The 16,330-nt window shown below is 41.0% G+C and overlaps 1 protein-coding gene across 3 annotated transcripts in view; it reads right to left on the reverse strand.

Annotated features, from left to right (window-relative positions):
* LOC124045965 (diacylglycerol kinase alpha-like) overlaps positions 1 to 15,433 on the reverse strand; it is a 42,500-nt gene extending 27,067 nt beyond the window's left edge. The window contains exons 1-8 of one of the 3 annotated variants that reach the window (XM_046365822.1): positions 15,156 to 15,433; positions 5,159 to 5,245; positions 3,375 to 3,451; positions 2,315 to 2,447; positions 2,072 to 2,143; positions 1,899 to 1,948; positions 1,611 to 1,685; positions 1,338 to 1,454 (exon numbers count right to left, since the gene is read on the reverse strand). In XM_046365822.1, the coding sequence (XP_046221778.1) occupies positions 1,338 to 1,454; positions 1,611 to 1,685; positions 1,899 to 1,948; positions 2,072 to 2,143; positions 2,315 to 2,447; positions 3,375 to 3,451; positions 5,159 to 5,234 (600 nt within the window). In that variant the 5' untranslated portion in view covers positions 5,235 to 5,245; positions 15,156 to 15,433. Of the gene's footprint in view, positions 1 to 1,337; positions 1,455 to 1,610; positions 1,686 to 1,898; positions 1,949 to 2,071; positions 2,147 to 2,314; positions 2,448 to 3,374; positions 3,452 to 5,158; positions 5,246 to 14,876 lie in introns of all 3 variants that reach the window. The other 2 variants (XM_046365819.1, XM_046365821.1) reach the window with 2 other exon arrangements.
* Positions 15,434 to 16,330: the final 897 nt, after the last annotated feature.

A 16,330-nucleotide genomic window follows, 5' to 3' on the forward strand; every position in this document is an offset into this window, starting at 1 on the left:
GGGGTATTGTGTGTAGATGGGTGTGATTTGTTTTATCCATTTTCAATTCAGGCTGTAACAACAAAGGGAATAAGTCAACGGGCATGAATACTTTCAGAAAGTTGTGTATGTTTTTAAATAACATTCTTAGGTTTTCTGAACATGACTAAAGTTATTGTGGTTTTTAATGGAAAGTTATCATTTTCTGAGAACGGAGTGAATGTTTTTAAATAACACAGTAACAAGGTCACAGATTGTATATGCCCTTATCTAGATTAGACAGAAATCGACAGTAACAAATGCTTTTACAAACATTGGTTAAAATGACTCATGGTGCCTCAGCTCAAAGCCAGACTTCCAGTCAGTGTATGTGTATGAAGCATAGCCCCTGAACTCAGCAGAGTGAGAGAGCCCCGACTCTCATTGGTGGCCTGAAATAGCCGGAGGGGAAGTCCCTGGCATTGTTGTAGGGGCGCGAGAGAGACCAGTTTACAGTTCAGACCTTCAGTCAGCTAGCCAGACAGTCCACTTTGCCGGGCAGTCAACTAACAGACCCAGAAGCAAACAGCATTATCAATAAGTAGGCCTACCCACTATACCAAGATATTATCTCAGATGCTAGTATTTCCAAAACCACAGTCTATCAGCACTTGGGAGATCAGAGTGCTGTGGCACCCCAATTAGTGTAGTTGTTTCAAACAAAATCACTTCCTCTTTATACTGTAACAATCAATATCTATGTCCTTCCTTTCCGTTGTAGTTACTACTAATTGATGAAGATGGTGATGTTAGATGGAAAAGTAACAGCTAAAGTGGAAAAAGCTTAACTCACTCTGCTGGTGGTGCATAGATGCTGTATATATGAAAGATGTGACATTAGCAGGCCCGCAGCACTGAGTCAGCAGAAGGGTGTTGCAGAAGGCGAGGGAGAGAGTGTGTGCGCTCTCTCACTCTCTCACTCAGAGAGAGAGAGATGAAAAATAAACTCCAGAGACTGGTGGAGGCTGTGACATATTGCTAAAGCTGGTAGAAAGACAGTACATTAGCAGCGTAAAGATGCACTAGGAAATAAGATCAAGAGGACGCATCATGTGTACTCCTCCCAGCCCAGGCTCCACAAAAAACCCACTGACGCAATAAAGAGGCATGAGTGATGGATGGTCCAACTCCTACCTTCAGCCCTAGTAACACCAGGGTTGTATTCATGAACACACACCGTAGAAAAATGTTGTGCAATGGAAAAAAACAAGCCTTTCTTATTATTGGACAAGTTCAGGTAGTTCCTCCCTGTTTCAGTTAGTTTTCTTCCATTTTGTCCCTAATGAACACGAACCAGCAGGTGAACATGGTTCACCCACCTTCAGACCCAGTAACACCAGCAGGGGGACGTTGTTCATTCCTCCCTCCACCCACTCATCCAGAGAGACCGTGCCACTGCTGTCTGCGTCGATGGCCGTCATCATGTCCTTTAGCACCTGAACAAATGAAAGTGCCTTATAACTTAGTGTCTAAATAAGCCTTCTTGAGTGGCTGTTTGTGCAGCAGATATTTGCAGAAGACTTGAGGTATTTTCCCCTCTATTGAAATGATAGTCAGTTATTGTTAGAAATCCAAAATTTGACCACACTTACTGGTCTCAGCTCAGACACATCCCAACCAAGGTAATCTGCAGCGTGCATCATCTGAGCAATGATCCGGTCCACCTCCTGGGTTCATACAGGCAGGAGAGCATAAGTTATTGTGAGTTGAAGAACTGATATATACCTTGTGGAAATTAAAGTGTATAAGGGGACATCTCCTTCAACAGCCAGTCATTACATGTTATTACATTGTTATTACACTGAAATGGGTAATCTGGTACAATACCCATTACCCATTTCTATGTAGATCATGAAAAAAAATATGACTAATTGCCTTACGGAGCTGTCAAGGACGCCATTGCCATCTCTGTCGTACAGTTTGAAAGCAACTGAAAGAGGGAGAAATTGGCATATAAAAATCTTGGACAAAGCCATCAAACAAAATATCTATATAAAAAAGAGACTGCAGTATGGAGCTGCGACATGGTGGCGAAAACAGGATCAAGACTCACACTCCAGCTTGTCTCTGGGCTGGCCATCCTCCAACAGGGAGAAGTAACACGAAACGTCCTTCAAAAATACCTCTTCTATGAGAGAGAGAGGTTTAAAGGAGGAGGGGGGAGGTAACACATAGAGCACACCTAATCACGTGCAGCCTGTGGACTTTGACAAATGAACTAGTGCCGAGAATAGTGAAACTGCTGACTATAGTCAGACAATAATATGCGTCTACGCCGAGGGATAAATAAACGTACTAGCATTGTCCTGCCCGTCAGGTTCAGTTCCGCTCTGGAAGGATCGAAAGAGGCGCTGGCAGAGATCCTTAGGGAAGTCCTCCACCTCCAGATAGGTCTTCAGGAAGAGACGGAAGCCCTCCTCATTGATACACTGCAGCAGAGGATGGGATATCAATCAATCAATAATTCAAATGATCAATCAATCAAATGGGAAGATGACAGAGATCTCATGATTCTTATCAAAACATTCTGATTTAGGACAGAGTGATTTGGGTGCAAATAATCATAATTCCTAGAGGTTACAATGATGAGGGGATTTGGTCAAAATATTTATTTATTTATAAAAAATAAAAATAAAACATTTTAGTCGTTTAGCAGACCCTCTTATCCAGAGCGACTTACAGGGGGCAATTGGGGTTAAGAGTACACAGTACATAACCATAATGATCAATGCTTTAAGTCAGATTTTCCACTTAATGACTCTACTTCGAGAGTCGCTGCTTCTTTCTCATCCTCCTCAGTGAGAAATACCCGTCTTTCTGTTCTGTAACCCATCGTTTCCCCATAAGTCCTTAAGTCCTAGTTGCTACGTGTTGTTTTTATCCATCCTATGAGAGAAGATTGGATTTAGCCTAATTATTTGGCAAATCCAACTGCAATATTGGAAAACCTGTCCCGTTAAATCACCTAATGGCTTACTCTGCATGATGCCAGCACAACGTCAGTCAGAGAACTTGCAGAACTGGCACGATTTGAAGAGGTAATTTCCATTAGTAACTTCAGCGGTTTGCAAAAATCCATCAACCCCTGAAGACAATTCTCTCCTAATTGATTTGATTTATATACAGCGCTCTTAGGTAGTCATGTCATATTCATCAACATGATTAATGTTTAAGTTTTAATAGATTTTCTAAAAAGAAAACCAATGGGTATCACATGAGCATAACGATCACTCTCAAATGTCATGGCAAACTGTGTATTAATGTAGTAATGTACCACAGACATTTATCAAGAGGGACTGAGAGCAGACATGAGTTGTGGTTGGGTCGATATCAACCTGGCCATGGTTTCCTCTCACCTCTCCATGTCTGTGCTGGGCCAGCCTGCCATCCGCATCAAATTCCCTCAGCACATCTTTAACCTTCAGCGTGCAGTCTGGGAGGAGAAGAGACACACAGGACACACAGGACACACACACTCTTATTTTAGAGTACTACAAACATGAATGTCTAAGTAATGATTGTTACAGAGAATGAGTATAGAATCAGAAACTATAAGTGTTACTATAAGATAGCATGCATACCCCTCACAACACATTTTGTTGTGTTACAGCCTGAATTAAATATGTATTCATTTTTCCCCCTCTCCCATCTACACACAATAATGACAAAGTGAAAACTTGTTTTTAGAATGTGTGCAAATGTATTGAAAATGAAAGTACTCACACCCCTTTGCTATGACAGTCCAAATTGAGCTCAGGTGCATCCAATTTCTTTTGATCATCCTTGAGATGTCACTACAACTTGATTGGAGTCCACCTGTGGCCAATTCAATTGTTTGGACTTGATCTAGACCTGTCTATATAAGGTCCCACAGTTGACGGTGCATGTCAGAGCAGAAACTACACCATGAAGTCCAAGGAACCATCCGCCGAGATAGAATTATGATGTCTATATCTGACATAACTACAGAGTTCCTTGGCTGAGATGGGAGAACATGCCAGAAGGAAAACAATCTGGGCTTTATGGGAGGGTGGCCAGATGGAAGCCACTCCTGAGAAAAACACGCCTGGAGTTTGCAAAAAGGCAGGTGAAATACAGAGCATAAGGCAAAAGATTGTCGTCTGATGAGACAAAAATGTTACTATTTGACCTGAATGCAAAGCGCTGTGTCTGAAAAAAAACAGTCTAACATCATTCCTACCGTGAAGCATGGTGGTGGCAGCATCATGCTATGGGGATGCTTTTCAGTGGCAGGGACTCCGAGCCTGGTAAGGATAGAGGGAACAATAAATGGACCCAAATACAGGCAAATCCTTGACGACAACCTCCTTCAGAGTGCAAACATCAGAATGGGGAAAATATTTACGTTCCAACAGGACAATGACCCCAAGCATACAGCCAAAGCAACAATGGAATGGCTTCAGAACAAGAATGTGAAAGTCCTTGAGTGGCCCAGCCAAAGCCCAGACTTGAATCCCTTTGAAATCTGGAGAGGCTTGAAGATTGCTGTTCACTGCTGCTCCCCATCTAATTTAATAAAAGCTTGAGAAAATCTGCAAGGAAGAATGGGAGAAAATCCCCAAATCTAGATGTGCAAAGCTGATACAGACACACCCAAGACAACGCAAAGCTATAATCGCCACCAAAGGTGCTTCTAAACAGTATATTTTCAATAAAATATGCAAACATTTCTAAAAACATGTTTTCACTTTTGTCATTACGGGGTATTATTGTGTGTTGATGGGTGAGGAAGAAAAACATCTATTTTGAATTCAGGCTGTAACAATAAAATGTGTATTAAGTCAAGGGGTATGAACTGTCGGCAGAAACTACAAATATATCATATTCTACATAGCAACATGAAATGTGTATCACATGACAGATGTATTACGGCATTCAAATGGATAACAGACACTAGGATAAGAAATCCAGTTTTCTATTCCTTCATTTTCCTTCAAATTGAGGTTCACAAAATGTCTGAATCCAGAGATCTACCAAGAGAAATTGTGGGCCCCAATGTGGCAACGTTTTGCAGATACTTAGTAAGAGACAGTCATCACCACTTCCACATATGAGAGCGTGTGGGTGTAAGGGGAAGGCGATGCAGGGCTGAGGAGGCTTCCTGCCTGCATGTACTCACAGTCAATGTACTGCTGTAGCTGGATGAAGTCGACTGGGTTCAACTCCTTCACCTCTGGGTCTGTGGGGGCGGACATGCTGCCTGCGTCTGCACATACCGCCGGTGTAGAAAAGGGGCGAGAGGAGAGGAGAGGAGAACGAGTTACATCAGTCTTCTGCTGCGTGAATGTGAAATGGAGGCGGCTCAGACATCAAACCAGAATTGTAAGCTGAACATAACAGTGCTAGGTAGTAACTCACAAGGCAAGGGCTTTGTTTAGAAAAGGCGCTTCAGATCATCACACCATGCAAAACAGGTCAGCAACGGCCTGTTAAAAGCCACAAAATTTACATCTGCAAATTGGCATGAACCACATAGTTCAACACCAGCATTGGCTTGCAAATACCCTCGGTGTCCTTTAGTCATCTCCAGTCATGATGTTAATAGTGTTCAGAACAAATGTTTCAAAAACACCTGTCTTTCCACTCCCATGTTTCAAATGACATTGTTGATGTAACAACGAGCAAACGAATGCACAGTAGCCCAGTCCTAAGCTGACAAGCATAAGCAGCTTCAAGGAGCATTTTGTACTTTAGAATGGTCTGTGGGCCCAGTACAAGCTCTGCATAAGCAGCTTCAAGGAGCATTTTGTACTTTAGAATGCCCCGTGGGCCCAGTACAAGCTCTGCATACGCAGCTTCAAGGAGCATTTTGTACTTTAGAATGCCCCGTGGGCCCAGTACAAGCTCTGCATAAGCAGCTTCAAGGAGCATTTTGTACTATAGAATGCCCCGTGGGCCCAGTACAAGCTCTGCATAAGCAGCTTCAAGGAGCATTTTGTACTTTAGAATGCCCCGTGGGCCCAGTACAAGCTCTGCATAAGCGGCTTCAAGGAGCATTTTGTACTTTAGAATGCCCCGTGGGCCCAGTACAAGCTCTGCATAAGCGGCTTCAAGGAGCATTTTGTACTTTAGAATGCCCCGTGGGCCCAGTACAAGCTCTGCATATGCAGCTTCAAGGAGCATTTTGTACTTTAGAATGCCCCGTGGGCCCAGTACAAGCTCTGCATACGCAGCTTCAAGGAGCATTTTGTACTTTAGAATACCCCGTGGGCCCAGTACAAACTCTGCATAAGCAGCTTCAAGGAGCATTTTGTACTTTAGAATGCCCCGTGGGCCCAATACAAGCTCTGCATAAGCAGTATGAGGCCACAGACACACCAGAGACATTATACGTCTCAAGAGTTTTAGTCTCCCCAAAGCTTTTTTCAGAGTGTTGTCTGACCCAGTTTTCTATTCATTCATCAATTTGCATGCGTTGCTCTGTAAAGTCTAACACCTCTTCCTGAAATAGTCTGGCAAGTGTCAACCTCTTCATCTTTGTAGCTCTCCATCCACAATTTCTCTCTTAATATCAACCAAAAGACAGCCATTTTTGGATCAAATCATAAAAGAATGTAATAAATCATCTCCATTTTAAAATGGGTTATTGTCCCAGTACCTAACAGCACTATGGGAGTATAGGTCAGACAGTCAGTGTTATATCTACAGCAATCAAAAGTATGTCAGTCATGGGGTAATGCTGAAAAATAATAAACTCCTAAATCCCCACATTCAATGTGATGTGGAACCACAATCTCTCTGTGCTAACAAAGGGTCATGTTGTCCCTTCTTAATTCCCCTCAAAAAGGTTAGCAGCGTTGCCTAGCAGTTTTGTTTAGGCAGCCAATCAGTTGAGAGGAGAGAATTGACAGGAAAGTGCCATTTGTTGATATGTCAGGCATTTAAAAAGAACTACAAGGACTTATTTTATACTGCACATCATGCAACGTTTTGGATACCAGTTAGGGCCTTACTATACAGTTCAAATAATCTATCAAATACAATTTGAATTGCTAATTTCTGCTAATTTGAAAGCAGACAATCAAAACATCTCAAAGAGCATACTAAAGTAGTGCTTCTAAACAACACATGTAAAATCCAGCTTTAGGCTACTTCCCTTGCCTTGCCTGTGGCAACAAGGCAGATGGCAGTTCTGCATGACCTTCAAAGCAATACGCTGACATATGCATGTCTCTATTCCCTCATGTCGGACAGACGATGTACCACCCTTGTCTGACATCATTTAGGCCAGGGCAACCTGGGTCAAATCTGATTCACTACTTCCTGATCAGATATTATATTTGCATGCAGGATTTTTACATGCAGACTGGAAATCACTAACAAACAGAACAACATGTGATATATATATATATATATGCAAAAGCACTAAGTCGAAATTGGCCCCCATCATGAGCCACCCATCCTAACCTTACCTCACCCCTATAGGTCAGGATTGTGCTGATTGTAATGAACATGGGAGTAGATTGGTAGAGCTGAAAGGGGGAGATCCAGGCAACCATCTATCAAGGCACAACAGAAACCTCAGCAGGTTCTTATCTGCCCGTGGAGTCATTCCACCTCAAAAAGCACAAAAAAGAGGATTTCGACACCCACCATCTCAGATTGTGCTGAAATGGTTTCTGTAGTTGGAAACAGATAAGATGGGCATGCCTGAAACATTATTTTGCTGAACATTTTTTAACTCTGAGAAATTAAGCTAATTGCACACAGAATTGGCAATTTCAATTTATAGGATTCATAAATTCAATAAATATGGTACCCAACATCTGATTTGTACAAAACCTCTTCTTAACAATGTCATGAGGAATCTAAATAAATGGTCAAAATCCACCCACGGAACCCCCCAAACTCCACATGGAGCCCACTCCAATGGCCAGTACACAGTATCAGTTCTCTATGTTGGTCAAGTAGTATCTAAGCTGCAGCTTGGAGTATTGTTGAATCATACTATGTAATTCTCAGTGAATTTGGTCAACAACAAAAAAAATCATAAAAATTTGCCATTGAAGTAGCTGGCATTTTCCCCATAAATTAGTGTGAACGTACCTGGTTTTTCCCACTAGATGCCACTGTTCCTGCTACCCTACTATCCATTTTGCTGTTCTCGTGGTTTATTACATTGATTACATTTTTACTTGTGATTAAAATAAATTAGGTCATAACAAGTCAAGCCAGTCCTCCATGAAAGAAATTCAGTTCGTCCTTCTCTTCGCAACTAATACTCCATCCTTGAATTAGTTCAAAGAAATAGGGATAGACCTCTCAAAGAGCTTCTATGTTGCAATTCTCATATGAAGACTCTTCCAACTAAGCCCAAACATGTTATGGAGAAATGGCCTAGTGACTGTTGTGACAACCCTAATAATATAATACAATTATAAACCATTGCATGGCAGTCTTGTGTTTTTAAATACAATTATTAGAAAACATTTTTATATGTTGTGTGTTTAGTGACAGTTACCATTAAATCTAACCCAATACCATTACCACTGCAAAACACCACATAGTGTGTGTTTGTGAATTTTACCATTGAAGACCCTTAGTTGCAGACCATAAGCACTGCTGTAGCCTAATAGCTTGTTGTTCTCATCCAGACCTTTTTAAAGGGAATAAACAACACCTACAGGGTTGTTTCCTGGACACAGATTAAGTATAAGAGAAGTACCAACTGAATTGTTTCAATGAGGTTTTGCTCGAATTGTGAGCACAACATTTTGTATTAATTTGAATTTGAATTGATTTGAATGTATAAAAGGGTGTGGCAGTAGCAGAAAAAAACAGTATCTATTGGGCAAAACCTGGTACTTTCACTTTAATTTATGGGGAAAAATACAAGATAGAAAACATCACAATATTCACTGAGAATACATTATAGTATGAATAAACTATACTCCAAACCGCAGCTTCATACTACTTTTCAAACAGAGAACAGATACTGTATTCTGGACATTGGGTGGGGCTTTGTGGGATTTGGGGTGTCTGTGGGTGGCTTTGAACAATTCTTATTGGATTCCTCACATCTTAATCATTGTTAAGAAGAGGTTTGGTCCAAATTGAATGTTGGGTACTATATTTGTTGAATATTATATGAATCCTATAAATTGAAATGGCCAATTTGGGTGCAATCAATTAGTTCAAATTGTCTTTCAACAAAATAATGTTGCAGGAATGCTTATCTGTTTTTAACGACAGAAACCATTTCAGAATGATCTGAGCTGGTGGGTGTCATGGCTTGCTGAAATGAAATGGAATGACCCTGTGTTCTTTATACTTCCTGGGCTAGGCAATTATTTGGTACAATTTCCAGCAATCAATTCAACATTACTGATTATTCATCTGTACTTGGAAATATACATTGAATTTTGTGATGCAAGCAGATGAAGTCATAAGTCACTCTGCGCAGGTATAGATTATAAAACTACATATATTTTGTTTACCATATTGCAGTGCAGTAGGTATCCTAATTATCCTTCTTATATTCAGTGTATATAACCTATAGTTTACATATAGGCAGTCCATCCTTACAAGGTTATTTTCAAGGTATAGCTGTGGGGATGAACTTTTTCCATGCATGCAAGCTGTCGAGACGCCCACACCCTTTGTCAAGGAAATCTACTGTTTTGTAACAGTTAGGCTAGAGAACAGCAACCAATCTTAAACTTTTTTTCAAATTTTGTGGTTGAAAAACAGTCGTTTGCTTTGCACCGTGTCAGCATGCCTCATACTTGTCATGGCTAGTTGTTTTTCAATAGAAACCAGAATCTTTTCAGCACCAACCTAGATGATCTATAGAGATTACATCAGGTAGGTTAACAGAGGGAAGGAAGGGCATGCTTGGTTGCTATGGAAAGTGTTTCCCTAAGTCAGCTGCGGTCCATCAGCGCATTTTCACGGGTGACTGACAGGAGGGGACCAGGAAGGGCGGGGGGAGCCCTCAGCCCAGCCAGCCAGCCGCTATGAGTGTTCCCCTGCGCCCACGCCTCTCCTCCCACGCTACTCAGCTCTACCCCTCTAAACTAAAAGGCCACACAGACTAGATTGCATTCCACATGCAGATGCTTGTACTGTGACTCATGCTGTGAGCGGGGAATACTCCCTCACTCTAAAAATGGACCCTTTACTCATGAGGTCACTTCTCAGGTTTCATACAAAATAAAAAATATATTTTTGTTGAGTGTTGACAACAGAGCCGGAGTGAAAATTCTTGATAATGAAGTTTGCGTTCCTGGAACTTCAACCTTTACTTGTTTAGTCTTCCTATTGCACCGACAGTATCTTTCTTGTACATTATCTGAATTGAGCGCAATTTCTAATGTCAGATCAGATTACTAATCAAGTTATTACATTTACAGAAATGTAATTATATTTGAGACAACAAATGTCAGGTGTCAGGCAGGGTTTGTCTGAGTGGAAAAACATACTATGAATCACACATTTCTGTCAAATGTGGGCGAGACACAGCTTGTTGCCTTTTAATTTTTTATTTCTACTAAACAATGAGTGTATGGCCCATCACTCTTTTGACATCCATAAAAAACGTACGCAACAGGCTGTGGGTGGAGGCAGTCCCGTGGAACACTGTGGTGCTTTGAATACAGACGAAACACAAACCCGGCCTGGACTTGTGAGCGTGCGCCCTTCCCTTCTGTAACCACGCCACTTTCACTCTCTGAGCGTTGCTACGTGTTTGGAGGACCTTTTCTCCTCTGTTACTGTACGCCTGCCTTCATAAAACCATTTAACTGTACAATCTGTGCACAGGGAGCAAATTACATGTATTTTTATTGTTTCCTAATCACGCTGTCAATTGGAAAAACACAAACACAGGGATAACTAATATTTAACAATCGACATTTCTTTTATTTGACTATCCCGCCATTTAATATTATAGTTAAACAATGTGAAATCAAGTCTTTTTTAAATTTAGCTGACTAAGATCAAATAATGTTCATGAGAAGCGAATAACAATGTAAGTATCGAATTAAGATTGTAGGATGAATGAGTTCCATAATACCAGGCAAAACCATGAGTTATACAAGGCATTACTGGCAAAAGCATAATTCTAAGCATGTAGATACGGTGCAAGACAAAGCATGAACTAAACACACCTGCTCAGGCCAAACAGTCTATAAGAGGAGTATTTTCAACCTTTTCTGGAGGGAAGGGGTATCAAACTCATTCCATGGAGGGCCTAGTGTCTGCTGTTTTTTGGTTTTGTCCTTTCAATTAAGACCTAGACAACCAGGTGAGGGGAGTTCCTTACTAATTAGTTACCTTAATTTTTCAATCAAATCCAAGGGAGGAGAGGAAACACACACGCTCGGCCCACCGTGGAATGAGTTTGACACGTGCAGTAGGGTGGTAGCAGGGCAAGAGAGAACAAAAGACCTTCATTCCATTTATACTAGATCAGACTTGTTTATATTCAAAATCAATTGTTGACCAACCATAGACCAAACCAAAAGTAAAACAACTAAGATATCTAATCAGATAGAACCAGCCAACATCCTCTTGAAAGGGGATCACAACTAGGTGTGATAACCTAAGGGGGTGGGCTGAGTACAACAGAGATGTTTACTCTGAGCAGAGTACAAATTACCACAAAGTTACAGTACCAGTCAAAAGTTTGGACACACCAACTCATTCAAGGGTTTTTCTTTATTTTTTTTACTATTTTCTACATTGTAGAATAATAGTGAAGACATCAAAACTATGAAATAACACGTACGGAATCATGTAGTAACCAAGTGTTAATTAAACCAATCAAAATATGTTTTATATGAGATTTTTCAAAGTAGCCACACTTTGCTTTGATGACAGCTTTGCACACTCTTGGCATTCTCTCAACCAGCTTCACGAGGTAGACACCAATCAGTTTTGTTGTCACAGGTAGGGGTGGTATACAAAATATAGTCCTATTTGGTAAAAGACCAAGTCCATATTATGACAAGAACAGCTCAAAAAAGCAGAGAAAGACAGTCCATCATTACTTTAAGACACGAAGGTCAGTCAATGCGGAGAATTTCAAGAACTTTGAACGTTTCTTCAAGTGCAGTCGCAAAAACCATCAAGCACTATGATAAACTGGCTCTCATGAGGACCGCCACAGGAAAGGAAGACCCAGAGTTACCTCTGTTGGAGAGGATAAGTTCCTTAGAGTTACCAGCCTCAGAAATTGCAGCCCAAATAAATGCTTCACAAAGTTCAAGTAACAGACACATCTCAACATCAACTGTTCAGAGGAGACTACGTGAATCAGGCTTTCATGGTCAAATTGCTGCAAAGAAACTACTACTAAAAGGACACCAATGTGTCAAAATGAGCTATTTTTGGTTCCAACTGCCATATTATATTATATTAGTATTATTAATATTTTATGTCTTTGTGAGACACAGAGAAGGTGAATGGATGATTTCCGCATGTGTGGTTCCCACCATGAAGCATGGAGGAGGAGGCGTGATGGTGCGTTGGTGCTTTACTGGTGACACTGTCTGTGATTTATTTAGAATTCAAGGCACACTTAACCAGCATGGCTACTACAGCATTCTGCTGCGATACGCCATCCCATCTCATTTGCGCTTAGTGGAACTATCATTTGTTTTTCAACAGGACAATGACCCAACACATCTCCAGGTTGTGTAAGGGCTATTTGACCAAGAAAGAGAGTGATGGAGTGCTGTATCAGATGACCTGTCCTCCACAATCATCTGACCTCAACTCAACTGAGATGGTTTGGGATGAGTTGGATCGCAGATTGAAGAAAAAACAGTCAACAAGTGCTCAGCATATGTGGGAACTGCTTCAAGACTGTTGGAAATGCCTTCCAGGTGAAACTGGTAGAAAGAATCCCAAGAGTGTGCAAAGCTGTCAAAGGCAAAAGGTGGCGACTTTGAAGAATATAAAGTATATTTTGATTTGTTTAAAGCTTTTTTGGTTACTACATGATTCCATATGTGTTATTTCATAGGTGATGTCTTCACTATTATTCTACAATGTAGAAAATAGTTTAAAATGTGAAAAGGCTAGCTAGTTAGCAGGGTGCGCACTAATAGCATTTCAATTGGTGACTTCACTCGCTCTGACACCTTGAAGTAGTTGTTCCCCTTGCTCTGCAAGGGCCGCGGCTATTGTGGCGCGATGGGTAACGATGCTTCGAGGGTGGCTGTCGTCGATGTGTGCAGAGGGTCCCTGGGGCGAGGAGAGTGACGGAAGCTAAACTGTTACATTTGGATACTGTAGACTACTTGTCAATTAATTCCATGGAGGGCTGAGTGTCTAAGGGTTTCACTCCTCCCTTGTACTTGATTGATGATTTAAGGTCACTAATTTGTAAAGAACTCCCCTCACCTGGTTGTCTAGGTCTTTACTGAAACCAAAAGCCTGCAGGCTCTAGGCCCTCCATGGATTGATTCTGACACCCCTGGTGTAAAAAGAGCCAACATTTTGGCCCCTCCATGGGGGGGGCTGACTGGCCCTTGAGTTATGTTCTTGTGTTCGTGGGCCATTTGCCATACAGCCCCAGGTGACAGATAGACAATAAGTTGGGGGCAGGGCCTACACACACACACTCTGTCTCTAGCTCTATTGAACCCGGTTAAATTCATTTCATTTCTCTGCAACAACAGACAGAGAAGATCCTTTCCCAGTGTGACCCACTTCCTGATGCGTCTGTAATCTGTAGAAATGGTCTTTTTGCTTATTAACCAATAGGTTGACCTGACCAGGAATGCCTCTCTCGATGTTTTCCTGTGATTATTTACATGTGCAGCATGATCTGATAAGTATGACTTGAATAGGAGTCTAGCCAGTATTTCCAGAATGTTGTTTTGTCTTCCTCTCCTTCAGTGTAGAGGGAAACCAGGAAATGGTCATTTTAACAAGAACTGATGACCTCACTTAGCTTGAATGAAAATGCTGACACTACACTGAAATACAAAGTACAGCAAAGTCTTTCTTCTTAATCAACCTCATTGTTATTTTAGCTCAATTCCATATTCATACATGTAAATGTATCAGTCAAAAAACTCTGTTTATAATTTTTGAGAATGAAATTGAACAATAAACACAATATCTTCTCACAACAGAAAAGCTATTAAAATGTTGAATGTTTGAAATTTGCATAAGGTTTTTATAGAATGTATTTATTCCCCAGACTGGTTTGCATAGTCTGTTTGTTTTTCTATATTATATTTTGAATTGCTTTACAATAAATAAATAAAAACTGTTAAAACATTTTAATAAAAACTACAATAAAAAATAAAAAAAATCCATTGAGATGGCAATAGGATTATGTCTAGACAAAAATACATACACAAATTACAACATTGAAAGTTGACTGTTTGTGGTTTCATTACCCATAAAGATGTAATATGGTATAGGAAACATATATCAGAAGGTACAAGCAGCAGTAGTCATAATTCTAAATGATGCAAGTGTGATTATGTTGTGTGCTGAGCAATGTGTTGGTTTGTCAGCTGTTTGAGGTGACAACTAGGCTTGTTCTTCTCATAACAAGAACATAAATTGAAGAGACAAATTTAATTTGTTCCACCAATTATCCTGCATTGATAAATATTTGCAAGGATGTCAACATATGCCACCCATACAAGGCTCCTTGCATCAGGAATCACATAGAGGGATAACATTATCTACAGACAGGTGGAAAAAGTAAGCGGTCTGGTCTACAATATTGAGCCATAATATAGAGGTGACAGTTTAACACCGCTATATCATAGTAGTAGGTTAGCCTATCCTAGACTATACCACATTGCCTGTGCAACCTCCAGGCTAGCAAGCATGTCTAAAGGTTAAGTTATAGGTTAAGGGGAGAAACTTACCACTGGGACCATCAAGCTGTAGATGTAACCTAGTATCAGAGTAGGCTGCCACTCAAAAAGTAGCCTAGGTTTTGCCCACCGAGGGAACCAATTGAGATCATTTGGGCGAGGCGAGGGATAGTGTAATCTCTCTCTTGAAATATGTATTTTACCCACATTTATGAGCGGCGCAACGAATCATTCACAGGCAATATGTACGCAAAGTTGTAAACGGACATACACGATGAATTTAACTTCAGCCAGGGTGACTGAATGAGGGATGTTTTGAGCGTCAAGTACCTATATTTCGCGATGATGAGCGTTGTCCGGCCGTCGTTCTTCTTCGAGCGGGTTGGAGTGCTCCTCGGCGAGGGGGCACAATTCAAAGTTTTAGACGCAGCAAGATGCCTGAGACAGTCTGTGATGGACGCTGCAATAAAGTGGTCTAGTTGTCAGCTTTCATTTATCCAGATAGAATAGGAAAGATTGCCTGACTCCCACGCCCGACTCAGTAATGTCCCCCTCCCGAGCAATAAAGAATAGCCTGAAAGCACCGCCTCGAACTGTCATCTGCGCGCACTTTGACCGACGCGGTGATGATGTACATTGGGCTTGCCCTGTTTACTCCAGTCTAGTGAATGGGTGTGGGTTCTTCTTTTATCATTTATGTGGGCTCGGCTATAGAGCAGCGATGGACAAATCCAGTTGCAGTCGATGACTTCCCTTTAGCCAATATCTTATTTTCAAAGCGCTGTGCGCACTACATCTTCGGCCAAGCGGTCTGGAACAGTTTGGCACAGGTGGATGAGCTCTGTAACAACAGCATGGTTGTTGGTAGGCTTACCGAGCTCCCAACTGCCTTGTTACAGTAGCCTATAATGCAACATAATTTATATGTCAGTGTGGCAGAAATCAGTCCCATAACAGGGTGTTGTTGAGGCAATGATGTATTGACAGTAGCCTAAATAATGATTATGCCTAACTATTGTCCTTTTGATGGCTTGCATTTATGAGGTTAAAGCACTGAACAAACAAATGTCCATTGTGACATTTGGTCCACCAATACAATTGTACTGGCATACAGCTAGAACCTGTCTCAATCCATTAGATCAGTGGCAGGGGTGAGGGGGGTCTAACTTACTTTCAATTTACTCTTGAAAGTTGTAATAGTTGAAATTGGGTAGTGCATAATCCATTTTCCTCTTGTCTAGACAGTCATTACATACCTTAGAGAGCTTTTTATAACCTGTCAGAAATGTCCAGATCAACTAGCCCATGTCAGATAACGTTTTTTAGCGAGGTTTTGTAGTCCATAGATTTTGTTGTAATGCTTGAGCCACTTAAATCCCACATGAACACACATTAGACATGGCAAAATGTATAGAATTGAAAGAAAATTAGCTTTAAAATGGCAAAATGTTCTCTACCCCATGACAAAATGTGTGGAATTACAGGAAATAAGCTTTAAACCTGTG

Source organism: Oncorhynchus gorbuscha, linkage group LG10 (assembly GCF_021184085.1).
Source record: "Oncorhynchus gorbuscha isolate QuinsamMale2020 ecotype Even-year linkage group LG10, OgorEven_v1.0, whole genome shotgun sequence".
Taxonomy (NCBI): domain Eukaryota; kingdom Metazoa; phylum Chordata; class Actinopteri; order Salmoniformes; family Salmonidae; genus Oncorhynchus; species Oncorhynchus gorbuscha.